The 16,121-nt window shown below is 48.4% G+C and overlaps 2 protein-coding genes across 3 annotated transcripts in view; one reads left to right on the forward strand and one right to left on the reverse strand.

Moving 5' to 3' along the window:
- Nucleotides 1-1,069: 1,069 nt before the first annotated feature.
- SMCR8 (SMCR8-C9orf72 complex subunit) lies at nt 1,070-14,378 on the reverse strand. The gene is made up of 2 exons (XM_068243528.1): nt 11,690-14,378; nt 1,070-1,808 (listed from the first exon to the last, which is right to left on the reverse strand). The coding sequence occupies exons 1-2, from the start codon at nt 14,035-14,037 to the stop codon at nt 1,355-1,357; spliced, it is 2,802 nt and encodes a 933-aa protein (XP_068099629.1). The 5' UTR covers nt 14,038-14,378; the 3' UTR covers nt 1,070-1,354.
- Nucleotides 14,342-16,121, forward strand: part of TOP3A (DNA topoisomerase III alpha) — a 65,724-nt gene continuing 63,944 nt past the window's right edge. The window contains exon 1 of one of the 2 annotated variants that reach the window (XM_068243527.1): nt 14,342-14,597. The gene's annotated coding sequence lies outside the window, so the exon portion shown is untranslated. The remainder of the gene's footprint in view (nt 14,598-16,121) is intronic. The other variant, XM_068243526.1, reaches the window with a different exon arrangement.

The raw sequence follows: 16,121 nt of genomic DNA on the forward strand, positions 1-16,121 counted from the left end.
CCATTCACTAAGTGCTTTTGAAAACACCTGAGAATCCCCCCGTGAAGAGATGGACTAGTCCAAAACCTGTCGCTTCTGTCCGATTTCTACTACCTACTGTAAGTGACAGCAACATAGGAGAAAAGTAATTTATGGCTCATTTTTACTCTGGAAAAAGCGTACTTCTTATTTGTCTATGTTTGCACATATTTTAAAATTTACAATTTTTCGCCACAGTGCCCCTTTAACGCCGACGGGGAGTTTTGCAGCAGGGAGAGTCATCATTTGGCTCCCCCTGCACCCAACTCACCAGTGACGCAGACGTACACCCCTTCCAGTACTTTAATGGTTTTAGCCGTTACGTTTTTGCTGTGTTTAATGCTTTATATCACATCTGAAATTTGACTATAATACCACTTTAAAGTGGATCTTCCGCCATATTCATTTTTTAAACCTCTCCAGGCAGGTGGCACTCTTGTTGTCTCTGCCCATTGGGGAGATTCTAACTCAATCCAGGTCTATCAAGGGTCAGCACCAATCATCAGCCTACAACACACAACAGACTTGCTAGCAGTGACCATCCATAATATTAGAAATGTGGCCATTAAGGATACAATCCCCTGCATGATCGATTGTCCGATGGTTGTGATCGATCGGAAGCGAAAACTGGTAATCAATCCAATCATATTACTGGAATCAAAACAGATCAGTTCCATTAAGCTGATCAAATTGATTGCAGTTTTTCTTCCGTTGCTGGATCCAAATGATTGTCTCCGAACGTATCGGACAATTGTTTGTCTGGGGGATTGTATCGCTAACGGCCCCCTTCAATCTGTGCAGCTGCTAACATTCCATACGGCCTCCACCTCTTCAGTCTCAAGCCACACCTTCTCACTTGTAATGGCCTATCAGTGAGCAAATAAGCAGGTGTACACCTGACTGTGCAATCCCACCCCACCCCCAAAATGCTCATGTGACTTAAGGGGGAGTGGTTTAGGCTGGCTGGGAGAACGCAGGCAGCTGTGGGTCGCTAAGGAGGAGGTAAGGATTTATGAAAAAATCATAATAACCGGTCCACAAAACACATAAATAAAATCATGGCAGAGCCGGAACTTTTAATGTAGTCTCTCTTCCTAAAGTAAACCTGCGGAACATAAAAGCGGACAGTGAATCCAGTAACCCGGAGATTAGCTGCCGTAAGCCCAGGGCCTTCAGTAGTACAACGTCTGGAAACCGCATAAAAATCAGACAACATAAAAAAGGACAACAAAACAGACAACGAAAAATAGAAACTCTTTTCTGGCCTACGGTGCAAAATAATCATGCTTGAAGAGTCCTGTATACATCCGTGAGGAAATGTGCCTAGTGCCGGACGTCAGATCTTGTATAAAACGCTGGGGATGTAGTGGAACCTGAGCACAGGCAGCAGCTGCGTCCCTGACTGTTTCAGGTAATGCATTTTCAGGAGCTCTGAGAGGTACTCGACTATCCGGGCGTCTTCTGGAGACAGGCCCAGCAGCTGGTGCAGGAAGGCGGCGCGCCGCTGTGCGATGGACTCTTCGCTCTCCTTCTCGCGGATGGCCAGGTGCAGGTGGTGGCAGAAGGTGAACAGGAAGGCCTTGGAGCTGAGCTGGGTCAGCACGCTCTGCACGTGCATGTAGTAGGTGCTGCCCTTGCGGATCTGCGTGCGGTGGTCTGCCAGCCTCGGCAGGACGGCCCCCCGGTACACGGGGCAGCGCAGGGTCTTGTTGTCGGCGTCCAGGATACTGGCGTATCGGCTGTAGCGGGTCAGGGAGTGCAGGGTATTGCAGCCGGACGCAGACACCCCTCTGAAATACAGAAACAGACGTGGGTAACGTTTTGGGACAGGTTACCTCAGCTTCCCACTCACACTTCATACAGAAACACAAAAACAAACAAGAAATATTTAAAATGGAATGAAACTCAAATCTCATCCAGGAGACATTGTGATCTTGGAACCCGAAACACAGTGACTGTTGAAGAGATGGGGGGAGAGGCTACAATACCTAATAAAGTTAGAGAGACTCTGAAGCGAGTCTAAATTCACTTTTTTATCATGCAGTCATGTTAAGAACTGTACCCCTGCTAAACCGCCGCTATCCCGCGGCAAAACAAGGGGTTTATACCCCTCAAATCCCCCCAGCAAAATCCACGACTCTCTTGGTCCTGCATTTTGCTGCCCGGGGAGGCAGAGCTTTGAGTTGCATCTCTGTCTCCATGCGTGTCAATCTGCTAGCGGATCTCCACCTCTCCCCGCCCCTCTCAGTGAAAGAGGACAGAGGGGCGGGGAGAGGCGGGGATTGACGCGCTGAGAGGCAGAGCTACAGCCATAAGCTCTGCCTCATCAGGAAGCACTCCCCGGAGATAGGAGAGGGGATTTGGGGGGTATAAACCCCTTGTTTTGCTGCTGGTTAGCAGCGGTTTAGCAGAGCTTAGAGTTCTTAAAGGGGAACTGAAGTAAGAGGTATACGGAGGCTGCCATATTTATTTCCTTTTAATCAATACCAGTTGCCTGGCAGCCCTGCTGGTCTATCTGAATAACACCAGAAACAAGCATGAAGCTAGTCTTGTCAGATCTGACTTTAAGCCCCATCTACACGATATGATTCTTTGTGCGATTCCATTACAATTCTATTTACGATCCGATTAAATCCGACATGTTCGATCGGGATTTGATTCGATTCAATTCAATTTTCCATTGTTTTGCAATCGAATTGAATCTAATCCCGATCAAACATGTCAGATTTAATTGGATCGTAAATAGAATTGTAATCGAATCGCACAAAGAATCGTATCGTGTAGATTGGGCTTTAGAGAGAAGCGACGTCCTTCTCTGCTCAGCTGTAACAGCTTTTTCTATGCTCTTTGTGTGTGAAATAAAAACCTGTACTGTAGGCTGGCTCGTTAGCAGCAAGTACAGATAACTTAGTTATCTCGTTAGCGGTGTCCCATTTACCTAAGCTATCCATACTACTTGCTGCTGAGGAGTCAGCCTACAGTCCAGCCTTTTATCTCACACCGAGAGGATACAGCTGAACAGACGAGGAGGTTGCTTTCTAGTGACACCAGGATCTGTAATGCAAGGTACACACCATACAATTCTCTGGCACATTTATCTGCCAGATCGATTATTTCCAACAGGTCCGATCTGATTGATTTTTCTATCGATTTCCATTAACCTCTTGACGACCAGCTAACGCCGATTGGCGTAAAATGGTCGTTTGTGGGTTTCCATGGAAACATGTCCGTTCACGGAGGGTGTCTCCGTGAACAGCCAGAGAGCCGCCGATTGCGGCTCCCCGGCAAAATGTAAACACGTGGGGAAGAAATCCCCGCTGTTTACATCATACGGCGCTGCTGCGTAGCAGTGCCGTAAGGCAGGTCGGCGATCCCCGGCCTCTGATTGGCCGGGGATCGCCGGCCTATGATAGGCTGTAGCCTATCATACAATGCGCAGGACGGATATCCATCCTGCGCCGCTCAGAGGGGGAGGGAGAGGGACGGAGCGCAGAGAACGCTGCGGAGGGGGGCTTTGAAGAGCCCCCCCCCCGCAAAGCGCAGCAAGCCGGCGGCGATCAGATCCCCCCAGCAGGACATCCCCCTAGTGGGGAAAAAAGGGGGTAAGTCTGATCGCCCTGGCTCTATCCTGATCCGTGCTGCGGGCTGGAGAGTCCACGCAGCACAGATCAGGCATAAATCCCCTGGTCGTCAAGTGGTTAATTTCTATGGTAATCGATTGGAAAATCAATTGACATTCAGATCAGACATGTTGGAAATAATCGATGTGGCAGGTAAATCTGCCAGAAAATTGTATGGTGTGTACCTAGTATATGAGGTGCTATGAGTTATCCTATCCAGCCGGCATCTGTAGCCAGATACACTAACATATATAGGTTTCTCTCGCAATTACAATGCTACTAGGGTTATCCGAGTAGCCAAAATGTCACTGTAGTGCCCCTTTTAATAGGAGGGATTAAAAAAAATGGGAGGGGGGAGTATGGACTAGAATACATGTAAGGAAGACATTAGTAGTGACCCCACATATTACAGTGTTCTACCCAGGCTCTTTTAGCCGGATGCTCCACCCGGCTAGTTTTGGTGAGCACCCGGCTGTTATCGGCTCACCACCTCCTCCTATGCTGTAAGCAGACTTGTGCAGAGAAGCACCGGCCCTGCATTCTCATCTCGCCCCACCCGGCTACTTTTTCATGCCACCCGGCTGGAAATAATTCTGGGGAGAACACTGTATTATATTGTATACACTTTAAAGGATACCCGAACTGACATGTGACATGATGAGATAGACATGTGTATGTACGGTGCCTAGCACACTAATAACTAGGCTGTGTTCCTTTTTTTTCTTTTTTTCTCTGCCTGAAAGAGTTAAATATCAGGTATGCAAGTGGCTGACTCAGTCCTGACTCACACAGGAAGTGACTACAGTGTGACCCTCACTGATAAGAAATTCCCATTTTTATCCATTTCTTGCTCTCAGAAGCCATTTTCTGCTAGGAAAGGGTTTTATAGTTGGAATTTCTTATCAGTGAGGGTGACACTGTAGTCACTTCCTGTCTGAGTCAGGACTGAGTCAGCCACTTACATACCTGATATTTAACTATTTCAGGCAGAGAAAGGAAAAAAGGAACACAGCATAGTTATTAGTGTGCTAGGCACTGTACATACACGTCTATCTCATCATGTCACATGTCACCTCGGGTAGCCTTTAAAGCGGTGAAGTGGTGAACTTCCATGACATCAGAAAGCAACCTGGAACAAAAGGAGGCAGTATTGGCGTCACGTGACAAGTGAGTCAGTGAAACTCCTCCTGACTGGCCGCTTGTTCGGTGCTGAGCAGCGGTAAATTGGGAGTATTCAGGTGTCCTGAATTCACTAGCACTAGTCAGGAGCAAATACTCTGCCCACCAAGATTTTACGTTTTCAAATAAGACAACACACTAAATACACACTATTCCAGATTCACAATAGCCCTGGGTCTGAGCAGAAACAGCCATTTCATTGTTATGGCCACTTCCTGCTCACACAATGTTCCAAAGGCTTTTGGAGGCCCACACTCCCTACGCATCATCTGAAACTGCACAGATGTGGATTGCTACGGCTGAGCTGAATGTTCTTATTCTATAGAAAGGGGCGAGACAAGGACAAAAGGGGTGGGACCACACAATAGGAACAGCCCACAATGACAGTCAGCTGTTAAAGGACCCCTGAAAAGAGAGGGATATGGAGGCTGCCATATTTATTTTCTTTTTAAACAATGCACGTTGCCTGGCTGTCCTGCTGATCCTCTGACTTCCAATACTTTTAGCCACAGCCCCTGAACAAGCATGCAGATCAGGTGCTCCGATTGAACTGTAACTGGATTAGCTGCAGGCTGGTTTTAGGTGTGTGATTCAGACATTACTGCAGCCAGAGAGATCAGCAGGACAGCCAGCCAACTGGTATTGTTTAACAGGAAATAAATATGGCAGCCTCCATATACCTCTCACTTCAGGGTTACTTAAATGAGCCAACTGGACGCCTGGTTTTGCCTAAATGGGTGTTGAAACCTTTTTCACCTGATGTTCCAGTCTGCTTGCATAGTAATATAACCCCATAGCCTTTAGAATGGGGCGGAGCAGGATAATCATCATCTGCAGCATGAGGACTTTAGCTCTTCACCTAGTTACTGCTCTGGCCGTCAGAAGACTCGTAGAACACAGAGATAGGAGGCAGGATAAACCAGACTGAATCGGGTGTTGTCAGCATTGTTAACCCAGATTCTGGGAATTGCATCATAGCTCTGCTGCAGACTGCAATATCCAATCCAGAGACGTCCCGCTGCGAACGTGCTCCCCCGACATTTCACTTCCTTTTCAGCTCCGCCACTGCTGGACCCACAAATACAAAACATTGCCTATTGGGACAAAACCGTCGCTGCAACGCCACCCAGACAGGCACCTCGCGGGCGTCACAGGCCCCCTCTGTCCATGGAATTAGCTACTGCTAACTTCCCGTGTCGCATGGCATCAAACACTGTCACTAGACTTCACCAGTGTGGGGTAGGAATCAGTCCCTCTCTGATCAGATTTATTGGTCGTTTCTCAAACATCGGGTGGAAATCTTGGTGTGTATGGTCACCGTAACCTCCCTGGCAGTAAGCAGTTTCTGAGGCTGCATCCGAGGGAGGGATTTTTTGAATTAAAGTTGTTGTAGCCTTTGTAGCTAGCACTAGGCTAGCTACCATTGTCCCCCAAGTCCCCCCGCACCCTTCTGATCCCAGCCGCGTTCCCGCGAGAGCCACAACCTCCCCAATGAGCTTCAGTCGTCGCTATGGCGACGATTGGACATGACATCTGACGTCATGCGCAATCCTGATCCTCCCCATAGCGAAGCCTGGAGCTGATTGGAGAGGCTGAGCCATCACGTGGGGGGGTACGTATAACGGCCGTGATCGGGGGCGATCAACTGCGGCGGCTCCCGAGTGTAGCTCAAGGTTACCGTCAGGGAGGTTAAAGTGTAACTGTGAGGAACACAACAAACAATTTATACTTAACCTGGGGCTTCTTCTAGCCCCTGTAGTCTCTGGGCTCCCTCCATGTCGTCTCACTGACAGCCCCAGTAAAGTCTCAGACTGAGCCAGACTACTCGTTCCCATGGCCGGGAGCGTTCTGTGCAGTTACAAGCCTTAAAGAGAGTCTGAAGCGAGAATAAATCTCGCTTCAGACCTCATAAATAGCAGGGGCACGTGTGCCCCTGCTAAAACGCCGCTATAGCGCGGCTTAACGGGGGTCCCTTCACCCCCCAAATCCCCCTCGATACACCCGGGGAGCGCTTCCTGGTTGGGGCAGGGCTAACCGCCGCAGCCCTGCCCCACGCGCGTCTGTCAGCGCGTATCTCCGCCTCTCCCCCGCCCCTCTCAGTCTTCCTTCACTGAGAGGGGCGGGGGAGAGGCGGCGATGCGACGCGACTGGAGGCAGGGCTGCAGCCGTTAGCCCTGCCTTCAGGAAAGGAAATTCTGCGACCTTTTTACGACACACTTTTGCGGGGGGTGGGTTGGGGGTGAAGGGACCCCCGTTTAGCCACGGGATAGCGGCGTTTTAGCAGGGGCACACGTGCCCCTGCTATTTATGAGCTCTGAAGCGAGATTTATTCTCGCTTCAGAGTCTCTTTAATGAACTGTGCAGGCTCAGAATGCTCCTGGCTAGGGAACTGTGACCAAGGAGGCGAACGGCCAGGGTCACTCATTCACAGCAGTGCCTGACTACAAGGCTGACAGCGAGAGACTGGACGGGCTTCAGGGAGATGGAGGAAGCCCCTGGTAAGTATAACATCATGCTGATCCTCTGCCTCTAATACATTTAGCCATAGCCCCTGAACAAGCATGCGACTCAGACACTACTGCAGCCAGAGAGATCAGCAGGACAGCCAGGCAACTGGTATTGTTTAAAAGGAAACAAATATGGAATATACCTCTCACTTCAGTTGTCCTTTAAAAGCCTGTATTTTGTGTTTCCCATGCCCTGTATGTTCTACAAGTGACCTTGCAGGTAGATAGCGCCTCAGCAATGCGATTAAAGCAACCTGTGTTGACTGAACTGTTGGTGGAACTGGGGGACCAGTTCAAATAACCAACTTAATCATTAACCTGAACTTCAAAAAACCCCAGCAGATTGCCCAAAGGCCTCCTCGCTGCTGTGCACGGCAATGCTAAAAAGACACCAATCCACTGTACCAGTTTCTATTACCCGTCACAAACAGAGCTTTCCATCATCTTGTGGACCAGAAAAAATATGATACATCTTATGCAGTGTTCTCCCCAGGCGCTTTTAGCCGGGCGCTCCACCCGGCTAGTTTTGGTGACCACCCGGCTGTTATCAGCTCACCTCCTCCTATGCTGTAAGCAGAGTTGCACACAGAAGCACCAGCCCTGCATTCCCTACTCCTCTCGCCCCACCCGGATACTTTTTCATGCCACCCGGCTAGAAAAAATTTCTGGGGGAGAACACTGCTTATGGATTTAAAATGTAATAAAAAAAATAAGGTCCCCCAATTGTGCTCCCATAACTGGTAGCGTTCTGTGCATACGCAGTTCTGGCTCAGCAACACTATAAGCGCTTTATGAGCGCTTTGTTATTGATTAGTGCGTTTTAAAAATCACTCCCATTCACTTTCATTAAAATCGCAGTAAAAGTCACCACAACTTTTGCGTATGCACAATTGCAGCGATTTTTCCTGCAATTTTAATGAAAGTGAATTCGCAGAAGAGCCGGCTGGCACCACTGAGGCAGATTACCGAGTCCTTTTGTGGCTGGAGGCACTCGGGAGGACAGGAGGGACATATCGCTGCTCATGGGGCTGGAGGAAGCACCGGGTGAGTATAACATCTTTTCATTTCGCCATCACAGGTACACTTTGAGGCCACTTTCACAATGGTGTGTTGCAGTGTTACAACCATTTTGTAACACAGCTTACAGCATTGCAAAGCACAACGTATGCACAGTTCCCAGTGCAGCGGGTGTGTTGCGGTATAACGGACTGCTGCATCGTAATGCACTGCATGGCACGGTTTACAAGGAAATAAAGATGGCAGCCTCCATATCAGGGATTGGCTTTTGAGAAGCTAATGTCATCAGAAGCCCCACCAAACCTCCCTGTCCATTTCCACAGTCACATTGTATACTCCCCTCCCCATTCTGCTGCCCAAACAACATGCACCAACTTTTACAGTTTGGCTAAATGGCTCCAATATTTTATCCAGACCTTAAAATGATGATGCTGTAATATTTAAACATCTCTTAACCTCCTTGCCGGTCTAATTCTCACCGGCAAGGGAGCAGCGCAGCACTTTTTTTCTTTTTTAAATCATGTAGCGAGCCCAGGGCTCGCTACATGATAGCCGCTGAGCGGCGGCATTCCCTCACCCACTCCGATCGCCTTCGGCGATCAGAGTAAGCAGGAAATCCCGTTCAGAACGGGATTTCCTGCAGGGCTTCCCTGGTCACCATGGCGACCGGGCGGGATGATGTCACAAGGAATCCCAATCCACCCCTCAGCGCTGCCTGCTACTGATTGGCCAGGCTACGCAGGGGTCTTGGGCGGGGAAGGCTCGGCGGGTAGCGGCGGATCGGCGACGATCGAATGCTACAAGCAGCTAGCAAAGTGCTAGCTGCATGTAACAAAAAAAATTATGCTAATCGGCCCAGCGGGGCCTGAGAAATCCTCCTGCGCAGGTTACCCCGAGCTGAGCTCGGGATAACCGGCAAGGAGGTTAACCACTTAAGCCTAAAGGGTTGTTTATTTTTTGCATCTGAGCAACTTTCACCTCCCATTCATTTGCCAATAACTTTATCACTACTCATCACAATGAATTGGTCTACGTCTTGTTTTTTCCGCCACCAATTAGGCTTTCTTTGGGTGGTACATTTTGCTAAGAATGATTTTATTCTAAATCCATTTTAACAGGAATATTAAGAAAGAAATGGAAAAAAAATATCTTTATTTCTCTGTTTTTGGCCATTATAGTTTAAAATGAATCCATGCTGCCGTAATAAAAACCCATGTATCTTATTTGCCTATTTGTCCAGTTTATTACACCATTTAAATTATGTCCCTATCACAATGTATCGCGCTGATATTTTATTTGGAAATAAAGGTGCATTTTTTCAATTTGCGTCCATCACTATTTACAAGCAGATAATTTAAAAAATTATATTAATATACGCCTTTGACATGTTTATTTAAAAAGTTCAAACACTTAGGTAACTATTTATGTTGTTTATTTTTTTAATTGTAATTTTTTAAAATTAAAAAATGTATTTGGGTAATTTGTGGTGACGGAGGTAAACAGCTAATTTTAAATGTAAAATAATGCATTTGTTTAATAAAAAAAAAATAGATGTGGGTGTAGTTTTACGATTTGGCCACAAGATGGCCACAGTCAAAAAGTCCTGGAAGCGTACAATCAGGCTTCCAGGACGCATTAGGAGCAGGGTTGCCAACTCATCCCTTTAATTACTGACACATATGAATTATACAGGTTTTGTGGCTATTTAGATGCAGTTAATGCACTGGTTATGTGCAAATAGCCCCAGAACCTGTATAACTTAGATGTGTCAGTAATTAAAGGGATGAGTTGGCAACACTGATTTAGGAGGACAGGAAACTTTTTGACAATCAGAAAAACAGCAGCTTCTGTTAAGAGGCTGAAGGTTTTTCTACGGGGGGCTTCGATCAGTGAATCCCATTCATTGATCGCTGGGCTAACGGCCGGTGGCAGGAGCGCGCGTGTCCCATGGGAGCGCGCGCAGCCTAACTGGACGAGAATGTTCGTCCAGTTGGGCTTAAGTAGTTAAAGTAAACCTGAAAGCAGAAGAAAAAAAATATATATACCTGTGGATTTTTCAAGCCCCCTTCAGGCTCATCGGTCCCTCGCCATCCTCCTCCTCCACCTGCATTGTCCGCAATTAGCCCCAGTAATCTGGCCAGTCGCGTGAAAGTGCGCAGGTGCAGAACACTCCCAGCGATGGGAGCACGACAGACTGCGCTGACTGGCGGAAATACTGGGTCACCTAGGAGAGGAGGACGGTCGAGGGACTAATTAGCCTGAAGGGTGCTGGAGGAAACCAAAGGGTATGTATATTTATATATTTTTTTTTATTTCTTCTGATCTCAGGTTTACTTTAAAGCATTCTCAACACCTTGATGCTCTTAAAGGGCAACTAAAGCAAGGGGGATATGGAGGCTGCCATATTTATTTCCTTTTAAGCAATACCAGTTGTCTGGCAGCCCTGCTAATCCTCTGCCTCCAATACTTTTAGCCATCAACTCTGAACAAGCATGCAGGAGACCAGGTGTTTCTGACATTATTGTCAGATCCAAAAGATTAGCTTCATGCTTGTTTCAGGGGTGTGATTAAGACACTACTGCATCCTAATAGACCAGCAGGACTGCCAGGCAACTGGTATTGTATAAAATGTAATAAATATGGCAGCCTCCATGTAATTCTCACTTCAGTTGTCCTTTAGGGGGACTAGTCTAGTTTAGGAGACCCAGCAGGAAACCTCATAGGGAAATTACGCCAATGTGATTGGGTGGACGGCACCCTCTCGAACCGATAGGTTATAGTAATCTATGCCCACACCATTTGGCCTTTGTGCTGTAGAGGGTGCTGTGATTGGAGAACTTTTACTCTATGAGGTTTTCTTGCTGGGTCCCCTAAATTGGACCAGTGCCCTCCATCTTAAACTAATCGTATTGGCATTTGTGGGACAGCGTGCATTTTACTTACAAGGGATGCTCTATACTGCTCCCCCCCCCCCAGGAAGCCTAAGCCTCCATCTTTTTTGTTCCTGTACTGGAGGTTGAAATTTCTCCGATGGCTTCCTGTGTCTCTGGCAGCCACAATACACGCCGGAAGATATAGTTCACTGATGTGGTTACATCTCACAGCTAGGAGATGCAATTACCTTAACAGGAACTACATCTCCCAGCATGTATTGTGGCTGCCAGAGACACTGACGCAATCTGCAGCATGTGGGGATTCAAAATTGAGGCCCACTGAGCAGCCCCATTGGTGCATACCTTCTGCACCCCCAGAAGCCGACACAATTAACCCAATTAACCCCCCTTCCCCCCCAGGTGAAGGTCCGTTAAAGACATTTACAAAAATGAATGCATAGATCTAACTTCTTACCTCTGAAGTCCAATCAGTTTCCACTTCTGAAAATCCATTATGTGCAGAGGCGATGTCACCCATTGCTTAACTGGTTTGGCACAATGTCCATAATTAGGGACAAACAAGGACAATGCAGTGACAAGTCTTTTCACAAATGCCTCCTCGTCCCCCACAACCACAAGAGTTCTCCCACTCAGCAGGGAGTAGATGGCAGGGTGAGAGAATGGGTACTGTCTGATGAACATCAGGGCATTTTGGCCAGCTTTCCTCTTCTGCCGGTCAGTGACCATAGTAACAGGAGGGGGCGAGGGCGTCCGGTCAGAAGACGTTGACATGCTGCTCCTAAAACTAGTCGAATCCGAATACTCATCAATTGTACTTTTTTCAGCATCCTTGCTGCTCAACAAGTACCTGGACTCGGGTGCAGGGAGAGGTTCTACATAAGTATCATCTACATGCTCAACAGAGAACTTCACCTGACCAAAAGCCTGGTCGACATTTTTACATGCTTGAAGTGGCACATCAATAACAGCCCCATCATCTACATCTTCTGGAAGAATATCCCCTACTTGTTCTTCTGGGCTTGAGTTGTCTGTGCTAATACAACAAGGGGGGACCATGGCCAAGTCACTCTCGTAATCTTGGACACTTTGGATGGGATCTACGTCTGCAGAGCCTTCCTCAAACTGATATTCTCTGCCCATCTCCTCTGCAGAGAAATCTTCTTCATTAATGGCTATTTGGTATGTTCCCCGAAAGTCTTCAGGAATCACAGTTTCAGATGTACACGTGCTCAGAACTTCAATGCTGTCCTCACTGATAGTTCTCCTGCTACCGGCCTTCCTCCTGTGTATCTGAGGGCTATGCTGCAGTCCTAGACATGGCTGGCTCTCCGAATGCATAAGCAAGGTGGACTTCTCAGTCTGCAAGACCTCAATACTTTCCCCGCTGCTCACACTCCCTTTGGTATCAACATCTAAACAATCCATGTTACCTGGATTATCACAAGCCGTTAGCTCTGCCACTTCTCCATCTTGGTCATCCTCAAACAATTCCTGTTCAATTTTTATAGGGACGGACTCCACGCTGGACTTATAAGATTCTAAACTGGCTGAGGGCTTAAGGTTTTCAGGTTCCTCTACTAGTTTGGAGCTCGGTACAACCTGAGTAGCTAACAGGGTGTCAGAGAACTGCCGATCGGCCAGTTTGGAATCCCACGTTGACACATCTTCAAATAAAAAGTTCACTATGGTTTGCTGCTGCAGCAGTGCTTTCTCTAGATGACTCATTAATAAATAACTGACATCACCTCTGTATCGCTTCTCTATTCCAGTCAGCAGGTCTATCGTTTGTGTAAAGAAGTAAATGTCTACGAGCTCCTCTAACGTTTTCAGTCTTTTGTCAAAACACTTGGAAGACTTGGCCTTTATGAACTTGGGAGTGTAGGAAGGTCCAGGAGAAAAGTTGTCACCTTCTTCGTTATCTTCATGGTCAGAGGCTAATGCTGGTTCAGCTTCCTGAGTTGCTGGCTCATCCTGCATGGTTTCTGGCACGTAGGGTTGGTAGTCCTCCCCTTTTAAATGTCTATAGGGATACGACTGGATCTGCCTGAGCAAATCCTGGTGCTCAATGATGGATTTCTCCACGTTGGCCAACTCGTTGGCCTTCTCTATGGCCTGTGTGGTATAAAATCCCTTGTCGTCCGTCTTCTGCTGCTCTTCCATCTCGGTCAGCAGCACCGATCGAGTGTAGTCTAGATCCTTGAGCTTCTTCTCCAACTCACCGGCAAACGCCTTGCGGTTTCCCGTCTTCAGACAATCGGAGGCTTTGGAGAAGTCCCCAGAAAGATGTAAGAACTGCTGCATGATCTTGTCCTCGTCTGTGGAGATGTACGCCATGCAGAACGGCCGGACGAAGCCGCGGGCCTCCAGGTCGTAGAGCGTGAGGTGGTGAACGTAGGCGAAAGCCCCCTCCTTGGAGTCGCCTAGGACGACCTTAGAGTCCTCCACGAAGTTGAGCTTGGGGTAGGAGGAGCCCGGTGGGTGGCCAACGAAGGAGGCCTGGTAGTCCACCGACATGATGCGAAGGGAGAAGTAGTTGAGGTCGAAGGTTCCGCGGACGCGGGGGTCGTCGGGGATGGTGAGCAGCGGTTGCGGCCCAACCTGTTCGGAGAATTCGGAGATGAGGATGAAGTCCCGGCTGAATTTGGAGCCGGAGAGGCGCGACCAGGGGCTGCTCTCCGCCTCGAAGTACGGGAAGAGCGGCACCGAGTACTCCTCCGGCAGCCCTGGCGACACCCTCATGGCAGGGTCATCGTACCCCTCCTCCTCACGGGTGAATGCCACCAAATCTGGAGAGCCAATCATCGTCCTGCCAGCCAGGAGCCCCGAGCTCCTCTCCTCAGCCTGCTCTACCTCACAGGGGGGAAGCCATATTGGAGGACGGGGCACATGACCTCCCTGCTGACGTCACACCGCTGAGGAGAGTCACGACGGGGAGGAATCCTCACACAGCCCAGCGCCAGAGCTTCCCGGGGAGAGAGATACGGCGAGGCGCGGGGCGTGCCGGGAAGTGTAGTCCTCTCTCTGCGGGTCACGTGACGCTGGGCTGCGGCCTCCAGTCATGTGACATCGAGCGGAAGCTGGTCACATGACACGCTGACGTCACACACGGAGGGGGTTTGCGTTCCCCGTCAGCCGTCATACCCGAGGTATTCTAGCTCCGGACTATCCGCCCCGGCCGCCGGATGTCCAAGGAAACACTCATGAATGAATAAACCACAGATTGTCGGAGAGCGCCGGAGCGGTGCATGCCGGGAGGTGTGGTCCGGCTGCCGTCACGTGACGCCCCGGACTCTGTACGGCGAGACAGGAGGGACATTCCACAGTAAAACTTCACAGAACTGGCGCGAGAAGCCTGCTGACAGGTAAAGGTGGCACTCCATGCAACTTCTGTGCAGTATATATACAGTACATACATACCTATATGTTTTAAAGGATACCCGAATGTGACATGAGGAGATAGACCTGGGTATGTACAGTGCCTAGCACACAAATAACTAGGCTCTGTTCCTTTTATTCTTTCTCTGCCTGAAATAGTTACTTACATATCAGGTATGTAAGTGGCTGACTCAGTCCTGACTCAGACAGGAAGTGACTACAGTGTGACCCTCACTGATAAGAAATTCCAACTATAAAACACTTTCCTAGCAGAAAATGGTTTCTGAGAACAAGAAAGGTAAAAAGGGAATTTCTTATCAGTGAGGGTCACACTGTAGTCACTTCCTGTCTGAGTCAGGACTGAAGTAGTAGAAAGGTTGGTCAGCACACCAGCTTCTCACGAGCAAATTTATTTCCAATCACATGTCAACACTAGGTTAACAATTGTTTCGGGGCCACTCAGGGTCCCCTTCATCAGAACAGTCTCTGCACTGTTCTGATGAAGGGGACCCTGAGTGGCCTTGAAACAATTGTTAACCTAGTGTTGACACGTGATAGGAAATAAATTTGCTCGTGAGAAGCTGGTGTGCTGACCAACCTTTCTACTACTTGATCTTTGCTTGGGATGTTGCTTAGCATCCAAGGTCATGCACCCAAGGTAACCACAAGGAAAAGTGTGCCTCTCTGCATCCTCCATATTTAATTGAGTCAGGACTGAGTCAGCTAGTGATGGGATTTCCGGCTCTTTTCAGAGAATCGGCTCTTCTGAATCGGCTCCCAGTAAAGAGCCGGCTCTTACGGCTCTGAATCGGCTCTTCATTAAATATCACTTAACACCACTCATAATCGGAGTAAAAGCCCTGCCCCCGTCTCCATGACAATTCCAGACTGCTTCTCTGACTGGGACAATCCCTCCTGCTACTGCTCTGCTCCGCCCCATACACTCCTACAAGCTGCAAGAGGAGGACTACATCTCCCAACATGCCTCAGCGCCCTTTATTGCAGAGCAAAGCAGAGCTCTGTGGGGCGGCTGAGGCATCGGCTCTTTCAAAACTGAGAACTGGCTCTTGTCGTTCGCAGCAAAGAGCCGGCTCGTTGGCGAACGACCCATCACTAGAGTCAGCCATTTACATACCTGATATTTACCTCTTTCAGGCAGAGAAAGAAAAAAAGGAACACAGCACAGTTATTTGTGTGCTAAGCACTGTACATACACATCTCTATTTCATAATGACACATGTCAGTTCGGGTATCCTTTAAGCATGGACAATCCTGGCAGATGCCTAGAGCGACACCTGCAGGAGGGGGGCATCACAGAGTTATTTTTAGCACAATGTGCCATGGAATCCCTGTACACAACTAGTGTTGTACTATGAATAACATAGCTCCCAACGGTCTTTCTTTTGGAGGGACAGTTCCTCTTTGGGAGCCCTGTCCCTATCTCCCTCTTTCCTCCTCATTTGTCCCTCTTTCCTCCTCATTTGTCCCTTTTTCAGAGCTTTGTTCCTTTT

The sequence above is a fragment of the Hyperolius riggenbachi genome, chromosome 7, assembly GCF_040937935.1.
Source record: "Hyperolius riggenbachi isolate aHypRig1 chromosome 7, aHypRig1.pri, whole genome shotgun sequence".
Taxonomy (NCBI): domain Eukaryota; kingdom Metazoa; phylum Chordata; class Amphibia; order Anura; family Hyperoliidae; genus Hyperolius; species Hyperolius riggenbachi.